This window comes from Rhamphochromis longiceps, linkage group LG7, assembly GCF_057381845.1.
Source record: "Rhamphochromis longiceps isolate RC_006_pf linkage group LG7, R_longiceps_female_GT1.1, whole genome shotgun sequence".
Taxonomy (NCBI): domain Eukaryota; kingdom Metazoa; phylum Chordata; class Actinopteri; order Cichliformes; family Cichlidae; genus Rhamphochromis; species Rhamphochromis longiceps.
Window position 1 is genome coordinate 57574049 of NC_140563.1, and position 16928 is coordinate 57590976.

Genomic DNA, 16928 nt, shown 5'->3' on the forward strand with positions numbered 1-16928 from the left:
AAAGGCTGATAAAATTAAAATACAGTCTAATTGTAATGGATCTTAAAATGAGTGACTGGGTTAATTTATGAACTCATCCAGGCTTCATCGAGCCTCTAAGACAGAGTCATGCTTTGTCACTTGGCTCACAGATCCTCTGGATTTTAATTGATCATTAGCCCGACAAGCAAAAAGAATTTCAGCTCAGAGTTGAGGTTAGGACAGAGTAAAAAAAAAAATCACTTGTGTGTCTCCAATTAACTTTCCCAACCAATACTCACACAGACCATCACTGGCCCAGACAGAGACAAACAGGCAGAGAAGCGTGAAGAAAACTTGATATTTGATGAGCTTCTGCACAATCTGAGAGCCTAATGAGAACTAAATACAACTTGCTATGACTGCCTGCGCCTTCGCAGCAGGAGTAGATGAAACATATCTGAGATGAAGGAGAAGGTTTCAAGACTTTTGAATTGAATTTGAATCAGCTGCATAAAAAAACAAGGGTTAAGAAAGACAAAAGAAACAGTGGGAGAAAAGGAATGGCAAATGTGAGTGCTGCTGGCTGAGTCAGTAAGAATTCACTTCAGTACAGCAACAGTTGTCACAAGCGTCAAAGTGCCAGGACTTTGGAAGAGATGATTTTCGTATCAGCCTCTTGGAACTAGCGTCTGATCTCTTCTGCTGTCTGTTTCCCTAGGTCTGCGTCTGGCAGAGCAGTTAGGTCGGAGAGAAGATGAAGCAAAGATACGCCATCGCCTGGGCCTGTCTCTTTGGGCCAGTGGAAACCTGGAGGAATCACAGCACCAGGTGTGTATGTGTATGCATTTATGCATGTGTTCTCAACTGCAAAGATGCAATTTGTGTGTGTGCATTTAAGATTTAAGAGAAACATTGTTAAATCTTGTGAAACCTCAAGGAACCATTTTCTACCTTGCCATCTGAAAATAGGCACCATGAGCACAGGGCAGATCCAACTGAAAAAGCAAATTGTCAATTACAATTTATGAACCATAAAGCAAACCCTTCTATACTGTCTTTATAGACTCAAACCAATATGGGAGCAATAGGAACCATATTTTACAAATTAACTTACTTGTCTCACAGCATGAAGTTACTGGTTTGAACCTGCTAGGTAGCTGGTGCCTTTCTGTGTGGAGTTTGCATGTTTTCCTTGTGCCCGTGTGGGTTCTCTCTGGGTGAACTTGCTTCCTTCCACAACCCAAAGACATATGTATTAAATTGATTGGTGACTCTAAATTGGCCATATATGTGAATGTGAGTGTGAATGGGTGTACCCCTCTTTTTGTTCTATAAATAATTAAAGATACAGCCGGTGATTTTATTAGATTATTTAATAGAAAAAGGGATATCATACTCATAAATATACATAGAATAATGTGCAATTATATCTTCCACATTATGCCATTATGCCTCCAAATTATGCCAGCTAATGTTAGCCACGAGTGTTTTTAAAGTCATGCTTTCCCTCAGACAAACAGTTGAGTTACATTCTCACATCATATGAGAGTTTATTCACCAAGTGTTAGAGTCCAGCGTTAGAGCCACTTCAAAGAAAAGTTTTACTAATGCCTAACAGTAACTAACAGGCTAACAGAGAGCTTTGGTTTTTCCTCATTATTCTTTGTTTCCCAGCTTTGTTTGCATAAGTGAGAAATCCAGTGTAGAAGTGTAGAATACTGCTTAAGACTGTTTTGATCTATGACAGATAATAATTTTCTCTACTGCATTACTATGTCTTATTAATACCTGGTATTATTGTTGAATTTGCATAGTTTTTATTATATAAACTTTTAAAAGATATTAAATGACTGTCAGTGTCAGGTTTGCTGTACGGCAGGCAGGTTTTGGACACAAACACGGGATTCTGAAGATAAGACATAAACTCAAAAGGCTGCTTTATTGCTGAACTTAAGAAATTTAAAATACATAACACAAATCTGAGGGAGAGAGGGAAAATGGGCGAGGGAGTTACAGTCTGAGTACACACAGTAATGGGTTAAAGAAGTAAATAAATGACCCTTTGTATAAATACTCAGCTAGAAGTAAGAGAATGCTACCTAACTAAATGCATTCTATCAAAATGGAATATGTGAGTGACATTTTTGATTATAATTTGGTTATTTCATCACTCAGACAACCCAGACCATGGACCGCACAGAGCACACAGCTTGAGGGAGAACATGACTAAAGACAAGGGGAGACATACAATTAATACACAGGCTGTTGATTAGGGGAAATGGAGACACATGGGAACGCAGCTGAACTGAATCTGACTAATGAGGAGGGGGAGGCAAAACTAAACATTATGCACATGGGATAACGGACTATTAAATGAAACAGGAAGTAACAAACACTGAGACCCAGACTAAAATATATGAACTTGACAGAACTGTCAGGGTTTTGTCAGGGACACGACTGTAGAGACAGAGCGTTAAAGAGGGAGAGAAGAATGACTTCCAGGAGACACTGAGAACAAGACACAGAGATGAAACTAGGACACGAAAGGGAATTAACATAATTAAACAAGAAACCATTAACTAGGAAAATAAATAAAACTCAGAGGCACTAGGAAAGTAGAGCATAAACAGAAGCTTATGGAACTCAAACAGAAGTCTTATCTTAACCCAAAATAAACCTAAAGACCAAGAGAAAGAGAACTGAACTATAATAGAAAGATAATCCAAACAAGAAAACCGCAAAACATTCTGAAAACGCAAAAACCTTGGGCCAGCAACCAGGAACCATGACAGTTAATATAATTTAAAACTAACACCGCCTTCAGTTCTTCATGGTAATGGTGCCAAATCAGATTTTGTCATTTAACACTAAAGACAATTTTTTAAACAATTTAATGTTTATTTCTTAGTTTCTTTCTATAACTAGAACTGCAAGTTAAGCAACAAGGAAAAGAGAAGAGAGTTACTGTCTGTAACAGTAACAGGTTAAAAAATTTATTATTAAAAATTGATAAATATAACATAACTAAATGCATTCTATCAAAATGGAATATATCTGTGTGATGTTTTGAATATAGGACTACCTATGAATACAATCTGTGACTGTGTGTCATTTGTTTTTCTTGCTGTATTGTTATTGTAAGGTTCTGAATGTATTAAAACTAACATAATGACAAACATTAAACATATCATAACATAATCTTCATTTAAAACTGTTTTAAAGAACTATGCTGTAAATAAAATGAAAGCAAAAACTGAAAATATTTTTTTAGCTATTAGAAAATGCACAATTATAATAACTTTGCTTCTCCGTTTCATGGTGAAAAGTGAGCCAAAACACTCCCAACTCTTGCTGTGCGTATATACTGCCACCCAGTGGCCAGCACTGTACCTATATGCTCAAACAGGTTTGAAATAAAGCCTGGCCATTTAGATCACACAATACACAAAAAATAAATACAAAAGTTGTTAACGAATAACAAATGCAGGTGATTTACAACAAACCATGGAGACACATTAAAAGGTGTGAAGAGTATAAAAATGTCTTCACAGTCTAAATCCAGTTGAACACTGGAACAATGGATGGTTTGTATATTTGTGGATTGGTACTCATTGCAATGTATGTTTATTTGATATTTGTTCCAGTTATACAAAGCATCTATGCTATTTGAGGCAATTCGTCATGAGATGCAGCACAGTATGGATTACAAGCTCTCCCTGTTTGATCTGCAAACCAGTTCGTACCAGGCTCTCCAGAGAGTCCTCGTCAGCTTAGGTGACAGAACTGGCCTCTTGACCTGTTGTGTTGTTTCTTTGTGGCATAAATTACTGTACATCACTTTGTATGTTAGCTGTTCTCATTTTTGCATCTTATACATTGGTCTCTGTTAATAAGGCACAAATTATCACCTAATGTCTGATAGTTGTATTTCTTTATCAATGCTACCAGAATAAAGAGTCTGCTCTTTCAGATCTGCTCCTTTTTAACTCACAGCTCCACATGTTCCTATTCTTTCAGGCCGGCACGATGAGGCACTAGCTATAGCTGAGCGAGGGCGCACACGTGCCTTTGCTGATCTCCTAGTGGAACGCCAGAAAGGAAGTCAGCAAGCAGCGAGCACTGACCCTTACATCCCGGTCACCATAGAACACATCCTGGAAACAGTCAACAGTCAGAGGGCCATGGTTCTCTACTATTCTCTGGCAGAAGGCTTTCTGTACAGCTGGCTAATATCTCCAGGCACAGGTTCACTGCCACGCTTACACAAACTTAAGCTGATCGGTTTTATAAAATTACTGAAGATGCTTTTTTCATTCAGATTCAGAGTCGTAGGCTGACAAAGTTGCCTTTAGGAACATGGAGCATCACTTTTCTGGTTGGGAAGGAGCCTGAGGCTGCTCCCTTTAGCTATCTCCATCTCACCCTATTCCTACCATCATCTTCTATACTCAGACCTCTTACGTGACAATATTAAACCTCTCCAGTGATCTACCTCTGTGGTCTTCCTGGCAGCTCCATCTTCAAAGTCATTTATCCAATATATCCACTATTCCTCCTCTTCACATGTCCAACCATTCCAACCTTCCCTCTCTCCAAACTGCTCAACCTGAGCTGTCTCTCTGATGTACTCATTTGTAATGTTGTCCATCCTGGTCACTACCAGTTAAAATCTTAACATCTTAAATTTAGTCAGCTTGACCTCTGCCCCATGTCTTTTTGTAAGTGCTACTGTCTGCAAGCCATACATTATAGCAGGCCTCACTATCCTCCTATAAACCTTTTCTTTCTGCCTGACACACATCTCCAGCCACTCCATCCTGCCTCTAACCCTTTCCATTCTTCATCCTCTTCATAGTTACCCTCACTACCTCCTTACTAATCCTCTGCACTTTGTGATTCAAGTAGCCTAAGCTGATGCATGAGGCTACCCTCAGTGATAGATGGTGAGAAGAAATGGGTATATTTGCATACTTGTCGCTTGGTGCCTGTACGCTCAGGTTTTCCTTAGGGGATAGGATTGTTTCTTTCTTGCACCTTCCAACAGTTCAGTGTGCCTGGCTTCCTTAGAGTCCCTGTATCTGCTGGGGACTCCACTGTTATACTGGAGTACATTGAAAGAAATGGCCTACTCAATGTAACCCAAGGACTGGTCTGTCCTGAACACCTGGTTTGAGTATAATGGTGTCCATTAGTACACTTAACACAGGATGCTCTAGTATGCAAGTTCATGATTGATTTCGTAATTATATTATCAGATCTCTGTCCACATGTCTTGGATACTCGGGTAAAGATAATATCAGAGCATTCAAGCGATCACTACTTGGTACTGAGTTGGATCAGGTCTCACGTGTGATGGGGATGATGCTGGACAGGCCTGATGTCCCCAGATGTGTAGTGACGATGCAGTGGGAGTGTCTGAAGAACTTTTCAGTTTAGTCATCAATAACATTTAAGTAATATGACTACAGTAGTCTGTAATGGACTGGATCTATATGCACTTTTCAAGGCTTATTGATTACTTAAAGCACTGCATGCATGCAGCTTTTATAATTATCACACACACTCTACCACCTGTCCTACACCCATTCCAATGGGATGGGAAGGCATAAGAGCATGTATAAATGTTAAAAAAAAAAAAAAAGCAGGGATTATATCTTTGGTATAAAAAAAACAGAGTTGTACTATCTGTGTTGTACTATGAGTTGTCATAACTGCTGTGGCATGGGATACTGAGATGTAGTGATGTTGTCATGACTTCAGTGGGAATTCATTTAAGTTCTGTGAGACAAAACCAAAAAGGGTCTTGACTGAGACGATCATCCTTAAGGTCTTTGTAATGCTAGGGTGACATTTACCACTAATTCTCTTCAAAGGGTGAACACTTTTTGCAGTCTTTCCTCCAGGGCTACCTGCAGGCTGAAATGTCACTTATATCTACATATATCAGATATGACATTTGAGGAAATTTATACTGCAAAGATGATCACTCTTTGGCTGCATGGCTTTTCCTCTAAGGGGACCCTTAAGAAACAACGACGGAAGCACCATTTAGTGTCTGCACTACATACTGCCACACACACACACACACACATGCTGACAAATGGGCACACACATAGTGCTGTAACCTGCTTATGTTTTTCCTGAAATGTTACAGGTATCGTGAAGTTTAATGAGGTGTATCTTGGAGAAGCAGGACTGGAGGTGTCTGAGTTCAAGGATGGTAGTGGGAGCCCACAAAGTGGAGAAGGAGCTGTTGGAGGTTCCCTTTCTCTGGAGCAATACATCCACAATGCTAGAGAGGCTCTGGGAGTGGATAGTCATTATAACAGGTAGTGCCACCTTTGATAGATGCCAGTGAATGATTGTTACCAGCACCTTTTAACTCAATGAAGTATTTTCTTTATGCCTCATACTGCTGACATAACTTTGTAGCTGACAGTGACAACTTTATTCCATTAAACAGGTTAACGGAGCGTAATGCAGATATTTCATGGTCTCATGAGCATATGTTTAAGCCTTTCCACGAGGCTGATGTTCAAAGTTTTGTGACATGTCTTAAATCCCTGTCTGACTACTAGCACACATACAAAGAAAAATTACGTGGTTGACCAGTTGTGTTGAGCTTAACAACTATGGTAAATATGTTATTAATCACTATAGATGCATTTTCAATCTGTATTTCCCTCTGTGTATAGTACATTTTACATATCTGAAGAAAGGATAGGCTTCCAGGCAGAGTCTAGCAGTATCCAAGAGAAAGACTGTCAGCCCAGAAAACACAGGCATAAAAAAAATAATGAAAAACCTCTAATCTGGTCAAAATTGTTTCATTGGTGTGCTAAACTGTGGAACTGTTTTTAAGATCATTGTTATTAAGTCACCCTATGGTAATGTGGTACATGTCATTGTCTACAGAAGATAAATCTCAGTTATTGTAGAGATATGACTTTTCTGTCTGGGGCTAGCATGGTTAATATTTGAGGCTTTGGATGATTTGTCTTGACATTAGCTTGATGGACTCCAATTACATTTTATACAAAGAAAGAGTCAGACTGACTTTGGAGACATTGACTTTTTTTGTAGGCTTACCATGTGTTTGACATTTGAGGCTTAGAGTTAATCGGGCAATCCAAGATTTCCATGAAGTTCTGTACAAACTTTTGGAATAGATTGTAGGTGAACCTTCTCTCATTTAAACAAAAGTGAGCAAAACATGATAGAGAAGACGCATGCTTTGTGTCTGTCTTCCTTTTTTCCTGCTCTCTCCTGCCAGTTTTCTCTATTCTCAATTATACTGCCCACAACTCTCAGGCCTTGGTTGGCATAGCTGGATGACTTTGTAAATCACTACCATGTGTTGTGCCAGCAAATGTTCCCCCATACAAACTGCATCTCAACTTACTGTGAAAACCACTGCAGTGGAGTCACTGCAGCCAGCAGATTCACTACTTCTGGTGTGTGTGTGTGTGTGTGTGTGTGTGTGTGTGTGTGTGTGTGTGTGTGTGTGTGTGTGTGTGTGTGTGTGTGTGTGTGTGTGTGTGTTGATATTGTGGTGATTCACGCTGTTGTGTGTGGTTTATTATGAGTCCCACTCATCTAAGCATGACAAGTTTTTGCAGATACACAGCATAAAAATGTTTTCCAAACCACTAGTAGCACTTTACTGCCCTTTAGCATGTATCCAGGTATCAGAAACTGCTATTACCTTCCTGAGTGTGTAAAATCTACAGCCAGAGGATTCCATAAAAAGTTATTTTAATTCCAAGTCATCGCTCTATCACATACTGCTCCAGTAATTAATTACTACTTGTTTCTTCCTTTTGTACATTTTCCTAAGATTGTCAGTTCATTCATCAGTCTGAAACAAACTACTTTCTTCTCTCCCTTTAAGACCGCCCTCTTTTTAAGCCTGCCTTCTTTTGATTGGCTTCTGCTTGTAAACAGAATGTTTGACCATACTTATGCTTTTGAGTTGACACTGTTAGAGATATATGCATGCACCTAGCATTTTGGTTGCAATCTTTAGACAATGCTGTATAATAGAACAATTATGTATCACTGTCTCTATTGCCATTTTGCAGAGTCTTCTCAAGTAGTGAGACAGAGAGTGAAGCTGGAGATCTGTTGGAGCAGCAGTTTGAGGAGCTGAACAAAAAACTCATCTCTGCCACAGACCCTACAGGCTATCTCCACATGGTGTCCAGAAATAATCTCTTCAACAGGTTTGACTCAGAGTTCTTGTAAACTGCGAGAGTATATTGGCTATATGTCCAGAGGGTGCTACTTTAGGTTTAGCTCTGACTTTACTTAACTTCACTGCATAGTGAGTTGGTACTGCATCTCCTCTACTACATTATTAGCAACAAGCTTTTTTCAATTTATCTTACATTGAGAGATTTGGCCAAACTAAAAGCTAACTAGTGGCTAACCAAAAATGCAAAACAAGAAAAAGAAAAAGCCCAAAGTTCTAATTTTAATTCCAAAACAGATGATAGACAGGCAATGGGGAAAATAAAACAGGTAAAGAATAACCAAGTTCATGAATCATAGCAAAAGGTCATAAACAAGGACCACAAGAAACTGCTGGATCACTTGGCTCCAAAGAAAACAGGACAGTCTATGAAGTGTGAACTAACGGACAGGAGGTGTGCATGTATACTGTACATTGGGAAGGCTGGCTGGATAACTGGACACAGGCAAGACAAATTCGAATCAAGTCAGTACCCCAGACGATTACTAAGAAGGGACAAATGATAACGACAGGAAGTGAACCTGACATAAGTCCAAAATGACCAAGAATAACTCAATAATACAGTATTTAAACAGAAATCTACAACTATGAGAAGTCCATTTTTCACAACTTTTTTTTCCCACTACATTTAAACATAACACAAACTCTACAAGGTGTTGCTACACAACGAATAATTTAAACATTTAAAACATTTTGAAACATGCAGTGAAAAATCGGATCTAATTGGAAACTAAACAGATCATCATGATACAAAATATGGGCACAAAATATTGCAGTTGCAGTCATAATACAAAGGTCTTCATAGGATTAGATACATTTAACTTGTAAGAAGCTGTATGCATAGGAACTTGAAGGGAAACAAAAACATTGCAAATATGTTTTTATAGTTACTTGAATTTGCAAAACTTCTGTTCATTGTGACAAAAAAGGAAATGTTAAACTATAACACATTACTCAAAATCCTGATGAGCAAGTTAGCAAGCTAACATTACCATTCAGTTAATATCACCAGTGCTTAAGTAGAGCTTCATAGAGCTGCATGACTATAACATCATCATGATTATAGGTTCATAGCTGTTTTCAAACAGGATAACTATATGTTGGAGTGTATTACATTTCTTGTGTATTTCTGCCTCTAATAGAAGCTGTCAGAGCATGACGAGTCTGTACAGTACCACTGTATCTCCAGTAAAGGACGGCTTATCTTCTCCCCTCTTCAGACCAAGTAACACTGGCAAACCTCCTCTGCGGGCCCTTTATGACTTGCTCATAGCGCCAATGGAAGGGGTATGTATGTGTGTCTCCAAGGAAAGACTTATATTTCAATTCACGATTTGAATTTGTCTTCTTTATGGTTTTTCACACAAATCTGTGTGTTACGATTGCCCTCCACCTCTCTCTATACAGGGCCTGATGCACAGTAGTGGACCCGTGGGTAGACACAGACAACTTGTGTTAGTTCTGGAGGGAGAATTATACCTAATTCCATTTGCCTTGCTCAAAGGCAGCTCCTCTAATGAGTACCTGTATGAAAGGTTCAGTCTAATTTCTGTACCTTCTTTAGCCAGCCTGGGAGCAACAATAAAGGTAAGTCATTTTGGTACCCTTTGATTTCTGATAATCGATGTAAAGTAACATATATTGTATTTGTCAAACTATTCCGACATATGTGTTTATTCAATTAATTATTTAAAATATTTATTGCTTATTATAATATTTCTGTATCAAATGTGTTCAAACTGCAGCCTCATGCTCGACGCAGTGGACACTTATTTTGTCCAGATGGAGGCTCAATGGCTGCAGTGGTCGGTGCACCTCATTTGCCACCGAGTGTCATGGACCGTTGGCTATGGGGGCCCTTACCCTCAGCCCAAGAGGAAGCCCTGTGGCTGGGAGAGCAGCTGGGATGTCATCCCCTAACGGGAGCCAATGCCACAAAGGATCGCATTTTAGCAGCTCTGAGTCAAGCAGAGTGTGTTCACTTTGCCACACATATATCTTGGAAGCTTGCAGCTTTGGTCCTTGCCCCTAGCCAAGAGCATGCTGGAGGAGATGGGGCAGGTGGCCGACCAAAGGAGAAATCACCCCGCAGGATGTCAGTGTCAGGCGAAGCAGCAGATCAGGGTGGAAAAGTGAAGGGTTTGTTTTCAAAGAGCAGCCCAGAGAGACTCAGAGGAGCAGATGAAAGGAGTGAGGATGGTGAAAGTGTGTGTGAGGTAGAGAGTATCTGTGATAGTCCACCACTTCAAGATTTCCTTCTTACTGCTGCTGATATACTGGACCTTTGTCTGACTGTCAAATTGGTGGTCCTGAGGTATAACTATTCACAGATTTGGTTTTTTACACAGGCTTTTCTTAGCTTTTGACTGTCCCATGTAACTCTTTGACCCTTTGCCACCTCAGGTTGTACCCAGAGTCCGGCAGCAAGGTAACAGCAGATGGAGTTGTGGGGTTGACTCGAGCGTTCTTGGCTGCAGGGGTCCAGTGTGTGTGTGTCTCTTTGTGGCCTGTGCCAGTAGCTGCCTCTAAACTGTTCACACACACCTTCTACACAGCTCTTCACAATGGGACCAAAGCCAGTGCAGCTCTGACGGAAGCCATGAAGACACTGCAGAGCAGCAAGCACTTCTCACACCCCTCCAACTGGGCTGGTTAGCAAACAATCATTAATGTAAAATACTAAAGCTTGACTCAGTTGCTTTGAGCCACAGCACGCAGACACAAGAGGAGTAGCTGTAAAATATAGTGGAGCATTTATCAGCTAACCAATTTCTTCGTTCAAATGAGCTAAAAGGAACCAATTAGTTTGTACAACTTAGCAATGTCAATGTCTGAGATATGTTAGATGATACGTAAACGCTATAAACTAAAAAAAAGAATAATTGTTGTGGCCACTGTATCCAATATGGCAAGTCTGTTGGGGTGTTACTGGTCAGCAGTGATATGTGTGTTCAAGCAAGGTATGAGAAAGAGCAAACCATGAACTAGAAGTGGGCGGATCAATCCAATTATCGATAGCATTGATACCAATGCTGGTATTGATTTTGGGTCGATACTAGTACAGCAGGATCAACACTTTGTTTCTATTCTTCAAGTTTATTATGTAGCCCACTGTGTTACATAAGTTATTTACTGGCGATGAAAATTTTACCTTAAACATGTCATGCCTATTTTATTCATAACTTACAGCACATTTAAACAACAGAAGCTAACCCAAGGTGCTTTGGAGACGGCTACATTTACATTTCAGAACTCCAAAAAACACAGTTTCAATATGCACGAGAAACCGAAAGATGTGTTTTGTTGTATTTTTTTAGGTTACATGCTTATTGGCAATGATGTAAAGCTGAACAGTCCCATGTCACTGGTTGGCCAAGCCCTGGTAGAGATCCTTCAGTACCCAGAGAGGGCCAGGGATGCCCTGAGAGTGTTGTTACACTTGGTAAGACTTCTTCAAACTTTGCAGTCTCGCTTTCTCTATTAGTTCTCTATTAGTAAGTTTAAAATTCAAAAGATGAATTTAGATATCAGTTCAATAAAACGACAGCCGATTTGTCATAAATACTACTGGAAAATCTTAAATGCGCATGACTTTAATCACTTTAATTAGAAATGTGGCTTTTATTTTTTGTCAGAGCATCCAAAGATTAACTATTGTAAAGATCACAAATGTGAATACTGGCTTAACTGCTTTTTATAGCAGTTATTTTATGTCATTTAATTAAAGACTGTTGATTGAAAAAAGTTTTTAAAAACCCATATGAAAACATTATATTAAGTTTAGATAATTCATACTGAGCTATTTTAATGACTTTATGACTTTGCATCAAAGAAGTATTGAACAATAAAGAAAGTCATTACATTCAGCGCAAGGTCTGTGTGAACGTGTTAACCTACTTTGACAGCAAATTGCTTTTTTTCTGCAGTGCTTCTTATCTCTACCCCTCTTGATTTGGGGACATCACTTTCCCTCCATCTAAGGAAAAAGAATTCAAATGTGTTAGCGAGACAGACTGGGGAAACTATACTTAGCTCTCATGAAGATCAATAAAAATCTAATACAGTGAATCATAACTTTAGTTATCATCATCAGACTTCCATCAGAGCATGTTGCCGAAATTTCAGAGTCATTGCGGTTCCAGCATGCTGGTGTTAGCTGATACCTTAGAGCATTATGGTCACGTCTGGCTCTAAATAGCATGGCAGGGGGGTAAAATGCTAACCTAACATTAAAGCCTTAAAGATGCAGAGTCCAGAATGATGTCAGTGAGTGCTGCCATTGTGGCTACGGTCCTCTTTTATGGAATAAAGTGCAGTATGAATGTGTGAATGAGGCTTGTAGTAGAGCTTAGACTAGAAAACTGCTGTATAAATATCACTCCACAATCCACGCACAGAGATCTGAGGTATCAATGAGAAATGGTAAAGCTATTTTCTGGTGAATTCTGGAATTAAAATGCTTCTTAAGGAAGCACCCATGATTGTGTTCAACACAAAGAAAACATCTTGATTGCTAATGAAATGCATGATTATCAATCAAGATGTTTTCTTTTAATTTTCTTTCAGTTTTGTCCTGTCCAGAAAATGTTAAATTGTTTGTGAATGGCACCTCAAAACACATTTTTCCCACATCTGAACATTCCAGTCTGATTAAATAACACAATTTGTGCCTGTTTCTGTCCACAGGTTGAGAAATCACTACAGCGCATTCAGAGTGGCCAGTGTAACCCAATGTACACATCGCAGCAAAGTGTGGAGAATAAGGTCTGTGTGTTGGTCTTTCCTTCTCCTTCTCTTTAAATGTCAACCTTTGTGTATTCTCTGTTCATGTCCACATGTCTCCTCTGTGCTGGGTAAGGTCGGCGGGGTGCCTGGGTGGCAGGCCCTACTCTCTGCAGTGGGTTTTCGGTTGGACTTCTCTGGTAGTGTTGCTGGACTCCCTGCGGCAGTTTTTTTTCCTATGTCAGATCCTGGGGATCGACTGCAGCAGTGCAGTACCACTCTACAGTCACTGCTTGGTAACAGAGTTTTTCCATTATTCAAAACATCTCCTATGTCAGTCATACTGATAAAATCATATTTGTTTAATGTACAGTATCTCACAAAAGTGAGTACAACCCTCACATTTTTGTAAAAATGTTATTATATCTTTTCATGGGACAACACTGAAGATATGACACTTTGATATAATGCAAAGTACTCAGTGTACAGCTTGTACAACAGTGTAAATTTGCTGTCCCCTCTAAATAATTTAACACACAGCCATTATTGCCTTTACATTGTATCAAACTATCATATCTTCAGTGTTGTCCCATGAAAAGATGTAACGAAATATTTACAAAAATGTGAGGGGTGTACTCACTTTTGCAAGATACCCTATATTAGCAAGAGAATAATTCAGATTATATTTTTATTTCAACTTATAGCTCTTTTGTAAAATGTTACACTAGGTTGTATTAGTTGTTCGTGATCAAGATATGACAGTGCTATAGAAATTTCTGATTAACTTTCTGTGCATCCCCAGGTCTTACTCCTCCAGCCTTACAGGCACTCTGTAAGCTGGTCACAGCATCTGAGGCTGGAGAACAGCTCATTCATAAGGTACTATCATGTTGGACAGGTGGTCATGACAGTGGTTGAAGAACTACGCACATCAAAAAATAAGATCTCCCTCCACCACCTGTTTTTATTCTTGGCCTTTACCTAAGTAACGTTGAGAGTTCCAAGCTCAAAAAGCTGGGGGATGGTATTATTGTGTTGCTTAAACTTGGGTGCTCTACCAGAGGCCTCGGAGTTTGGGTGTTCTATTTTAGCTGTACCAGGGGCTGAAGGACCAACTGGTGCAGATGCACTCTTCTGAACAGAGACCTCTGTTTTGGGGTTACAGCTCCTAATGTTTCTATTACCATTGGGACAACTTTGGACTTTACCTTCCACATCTACTCCAGTTTCTCCTCCTGGCCCTGGTAACTCTCTATTTTCTTGTGGCCCTTCTTCCCAGTGTTGCTGTCCACCACTATGTCATGTTGGTTGGCCAGTAGCTGCTTGTCTGTCTGGAACTCAAAGTCCGACATGACCATACCCCTATTATTCTTAACCACCTTTGCAGTGCCTCCCCCCCCCCCCCCTCCCCCCATCTGAAAGTGGGGACTTTTAGTCCATATGCAGCTCAGATGTTCCTGTACACTATTCAAGGCACTGAGTCATAGGCTGAGTCTTATGGTCAATCCAGGCAGAGCTCCGGTCGGCTTGCCTGATCTTAGAGTCCTGGTGTAAAAACAGCAATTCTGTCATTGTAGGTAGCTAAGCGTCATCTAGTTCACTTCCAATGCTTCTTCTATCAGGGTCGGCTCATTGTGTCCACACTGCTCACTCATTCCCACTGGGTTGTAGCCTCTCAACCTCTAGCTTTGATAGTAACTGTGTTCTACTGATGTTGCACCATTAATTGATGCCCTGAGCTATTAGGTGCTTCTTAGTCAGTGAGGATGTTATATTTCTATTCATCCATAGTTCCCACATGCATTGCATATATACAGAAAGAGAGAGATTTCCATTTTTTTCCATAACTGTAGGGAAGTAAAATTTACTGAATATGGTTAGTAATCTAGTTCATTTGCATGACTGCTTTCTGCAAACACACTCAACACTGCATGCATTGTTGTTTCCCAACCCTAGCATGCATCTGGTCAGCATGGTCATGAGATATTCTGCACACTTGTCTTTTAACCACTCATAACTAAAACAGATTGCTTGTTGGTAAAGTTGGTAAAGTGCAGAGCACCCCCCACTCTTCACTCTAATTTTTCATTTTGCAGTCATTTGTTTGGTTTCATCATTCTTTGCTTGCTGTAGCCCTCCATAAATACTATATGGGTATCATCAAGAATTGCCTGCATAAGCACATCATCATTCATGCATGGCTGAGAATACAGTAATTCAAACACAACAATTACACAAAAATAAATAACTAAAGTTCTGTTTCTTCTTCTGTCATACACACCTCACAAAGGCAGTTAAAAGTGTGGCAGGAATGGTAAGTGTTTCATGATGAAACTTCTGGCTTGAGTTCAAAAGTACAACACTCGTCAAAGCAGGCACAAACACATTCAGACACTAAGATGTTTTATTTGAATATTCTTTGTGAAGTGCGTGCTTTATCTGTCCTTGTTTATTGAGAATTGTTGATTTACACTGGAGTATTTTTTATTTAATACAATCCTTATATGTTCTCAAATGTGAGGTAATAAATAAGTTAAAAACTGAAAAAGTATAAACACTCATCCAGCACTCCAGTCATTATATCTTCTTTCCTCTCCATAGCTTCACCAAGTGTTGGTTCAGTTGCAGTCAGGCGACAAAGAGCAAGACTTTCCACTGGCTCCCATTCAAGTGTCAATTAGTGTGCAGCTCTGGAGGCTGCCAGGCTGCCACGAGTTCCTGGCTGCACTGGGTGAGTCATCCTTAAAAGAAACTTAGTTTCACATTTTTTTTATACCTCCTTGTCAGTGATCTACTGCATCACCCATGTCAGTTGTAAGTAAAGAAAATGTCGGTAAATACTAGCACAGAGCAAAAAATTATATTATAATATTCAGAACATATTGAAACACATCTATATGCATTGAGCTTCTGATTAAGGTTCTTTTATAGTGTTGTTTCTTGGTTTACATTGTAAATACTTTTGTTTATCCTTTTCCATCTGTCTTTGATGCTTATATGTCTACTTATTTTCCTGTTTGTCTTTGTGTGAGCTTTCATATCACCTACTGAACACCCCTTATCAGACACTTTTGCTTTTTACTGAATTATGTTTGTGAGAAAGGACTCAAGCTCTACAGTTAGTATGTTAAATGATAAAGTTCTTTGTAATGAATTGGAAAAACACTGAACATATATGGCTTGTTTGGAAGGGTTGTCAGAAGAAAGCCTTCTCTCTCTAAAAAGAACATGACAGCATGGCTGTTTTATTGCATCTGAACAAATAAAATAAAAAAATCTGGAACAATGTCCTTTGCACAGACAAGAGCAAAGTGGAGATGTTTAGCATTAAAGAAAAGCACCACCTTCAGCAAAAACCGAACACACCATATTAGCACAAACGCCTCATACCACCATCTGTCAAATAGTCAAAGTCAAATTTATTTATATAGCACATTTAAAACAACAAATGTTGACCAAGGTGCTGTACAATTAAGGTAATCAAAAGAAATAAAAACATCGGGAGACATGATAAAAGTTAAGAAAAAGAATAATAAAATTAGAAGATTTGAGTAAGAATAAGAAAAATAAAAGTAATACAAACTCCATCCATCCATCCATCTTCATCCGCTTTGTCCGGGGCCGGGTCGCGGGGGCAGCAGCCTAAGCAAAGAGGCCCAGACCTCCCTCTCCCCAGCCACCTCCTCCAGCTTGTCCGGGGGAATACCAAGGCGTTCCCAGGCCAGCCGAGAGATATAATCTCTCCAGCGTGTCCTGGGTCTGCCCCGGGGCCTCCTCCCGGTGGGACATGCCTGGAACACCTCACCCAGGAGGCGCCTTGTCAGATGCCCGAACCACCTCAGCTGGCTCCTTTCGATACAAACTCATTTTGATTTAAAAGCCATGGAGTAAAAGTCGGTTTTCAGACAGGTTTTAAAAGTGTCCAATGTTGGGGAGGTCCTGCAGTTTGTTCCATAATTTAGGAGCAGTCATGGCAAAGGCCCGATCTCTGTGC

General features: G+C 39.7%; 1 protein-coding gene across 4 annotated transcripts in view; it reads left to right on the forward strand.

Moving 5' to 3' along the window:
• The window catches only part of ttc28 (tetratricopeptide repeat domain 28), a 163676-nt gene that overhangs the window by 142029 nt on the left and 4719 nt on the right, over positions 1–16928 (forward strand). For 2 of the 4 annotated variants that reach the window (XM_085414538.1, XM_085414542.1), the window contains 15 exons: positions 680–789; positions 3606–3735; positions 3979–4206; positions 6116–6290; positions 8043–8183; positions 9355–9499; positions 9620–9799; positions 9958–10526; positions 10616–10863; positions 11530–11654; positions 12899–12976; positions 13071–13230; positions 13737–13813; positions 15225–15248; positions 15536–15665. In XM_085414538.1, coding sequence (XP_085270664.1) covers positions 680–789; positions 3606–3735; positions 3979–4206; positions 6116–6290; positions 8043–8183; positions 9355–9499; positions 9620–9799; positions 9958–10526; positions 10616–10863; positions 11530–11654; positions 12899–12976; positions 13071–13230; positions 13737–13813; positions 15225–15248; positions 15536–15665 — 2520 coding nt within the window. The remainder of the gene's footprint in view (positions 1–679; positions 790–3605; positions 3736–3978; positions 4207–6115; positions 6291–8042; positions 8184–9354; positions 9500–9619; positions 9800–9957; positions 10527–10615; positions 10864–11529; positions 11655–12898; positions 12977–13070; positions 13231–13736; positions 13814–15224; positions 15249–15535; positions 15666–16928) is intronic. The other 2 variants (XM_085414541.1, XM_085414540.1) reach the window with 2 other exon arrangements.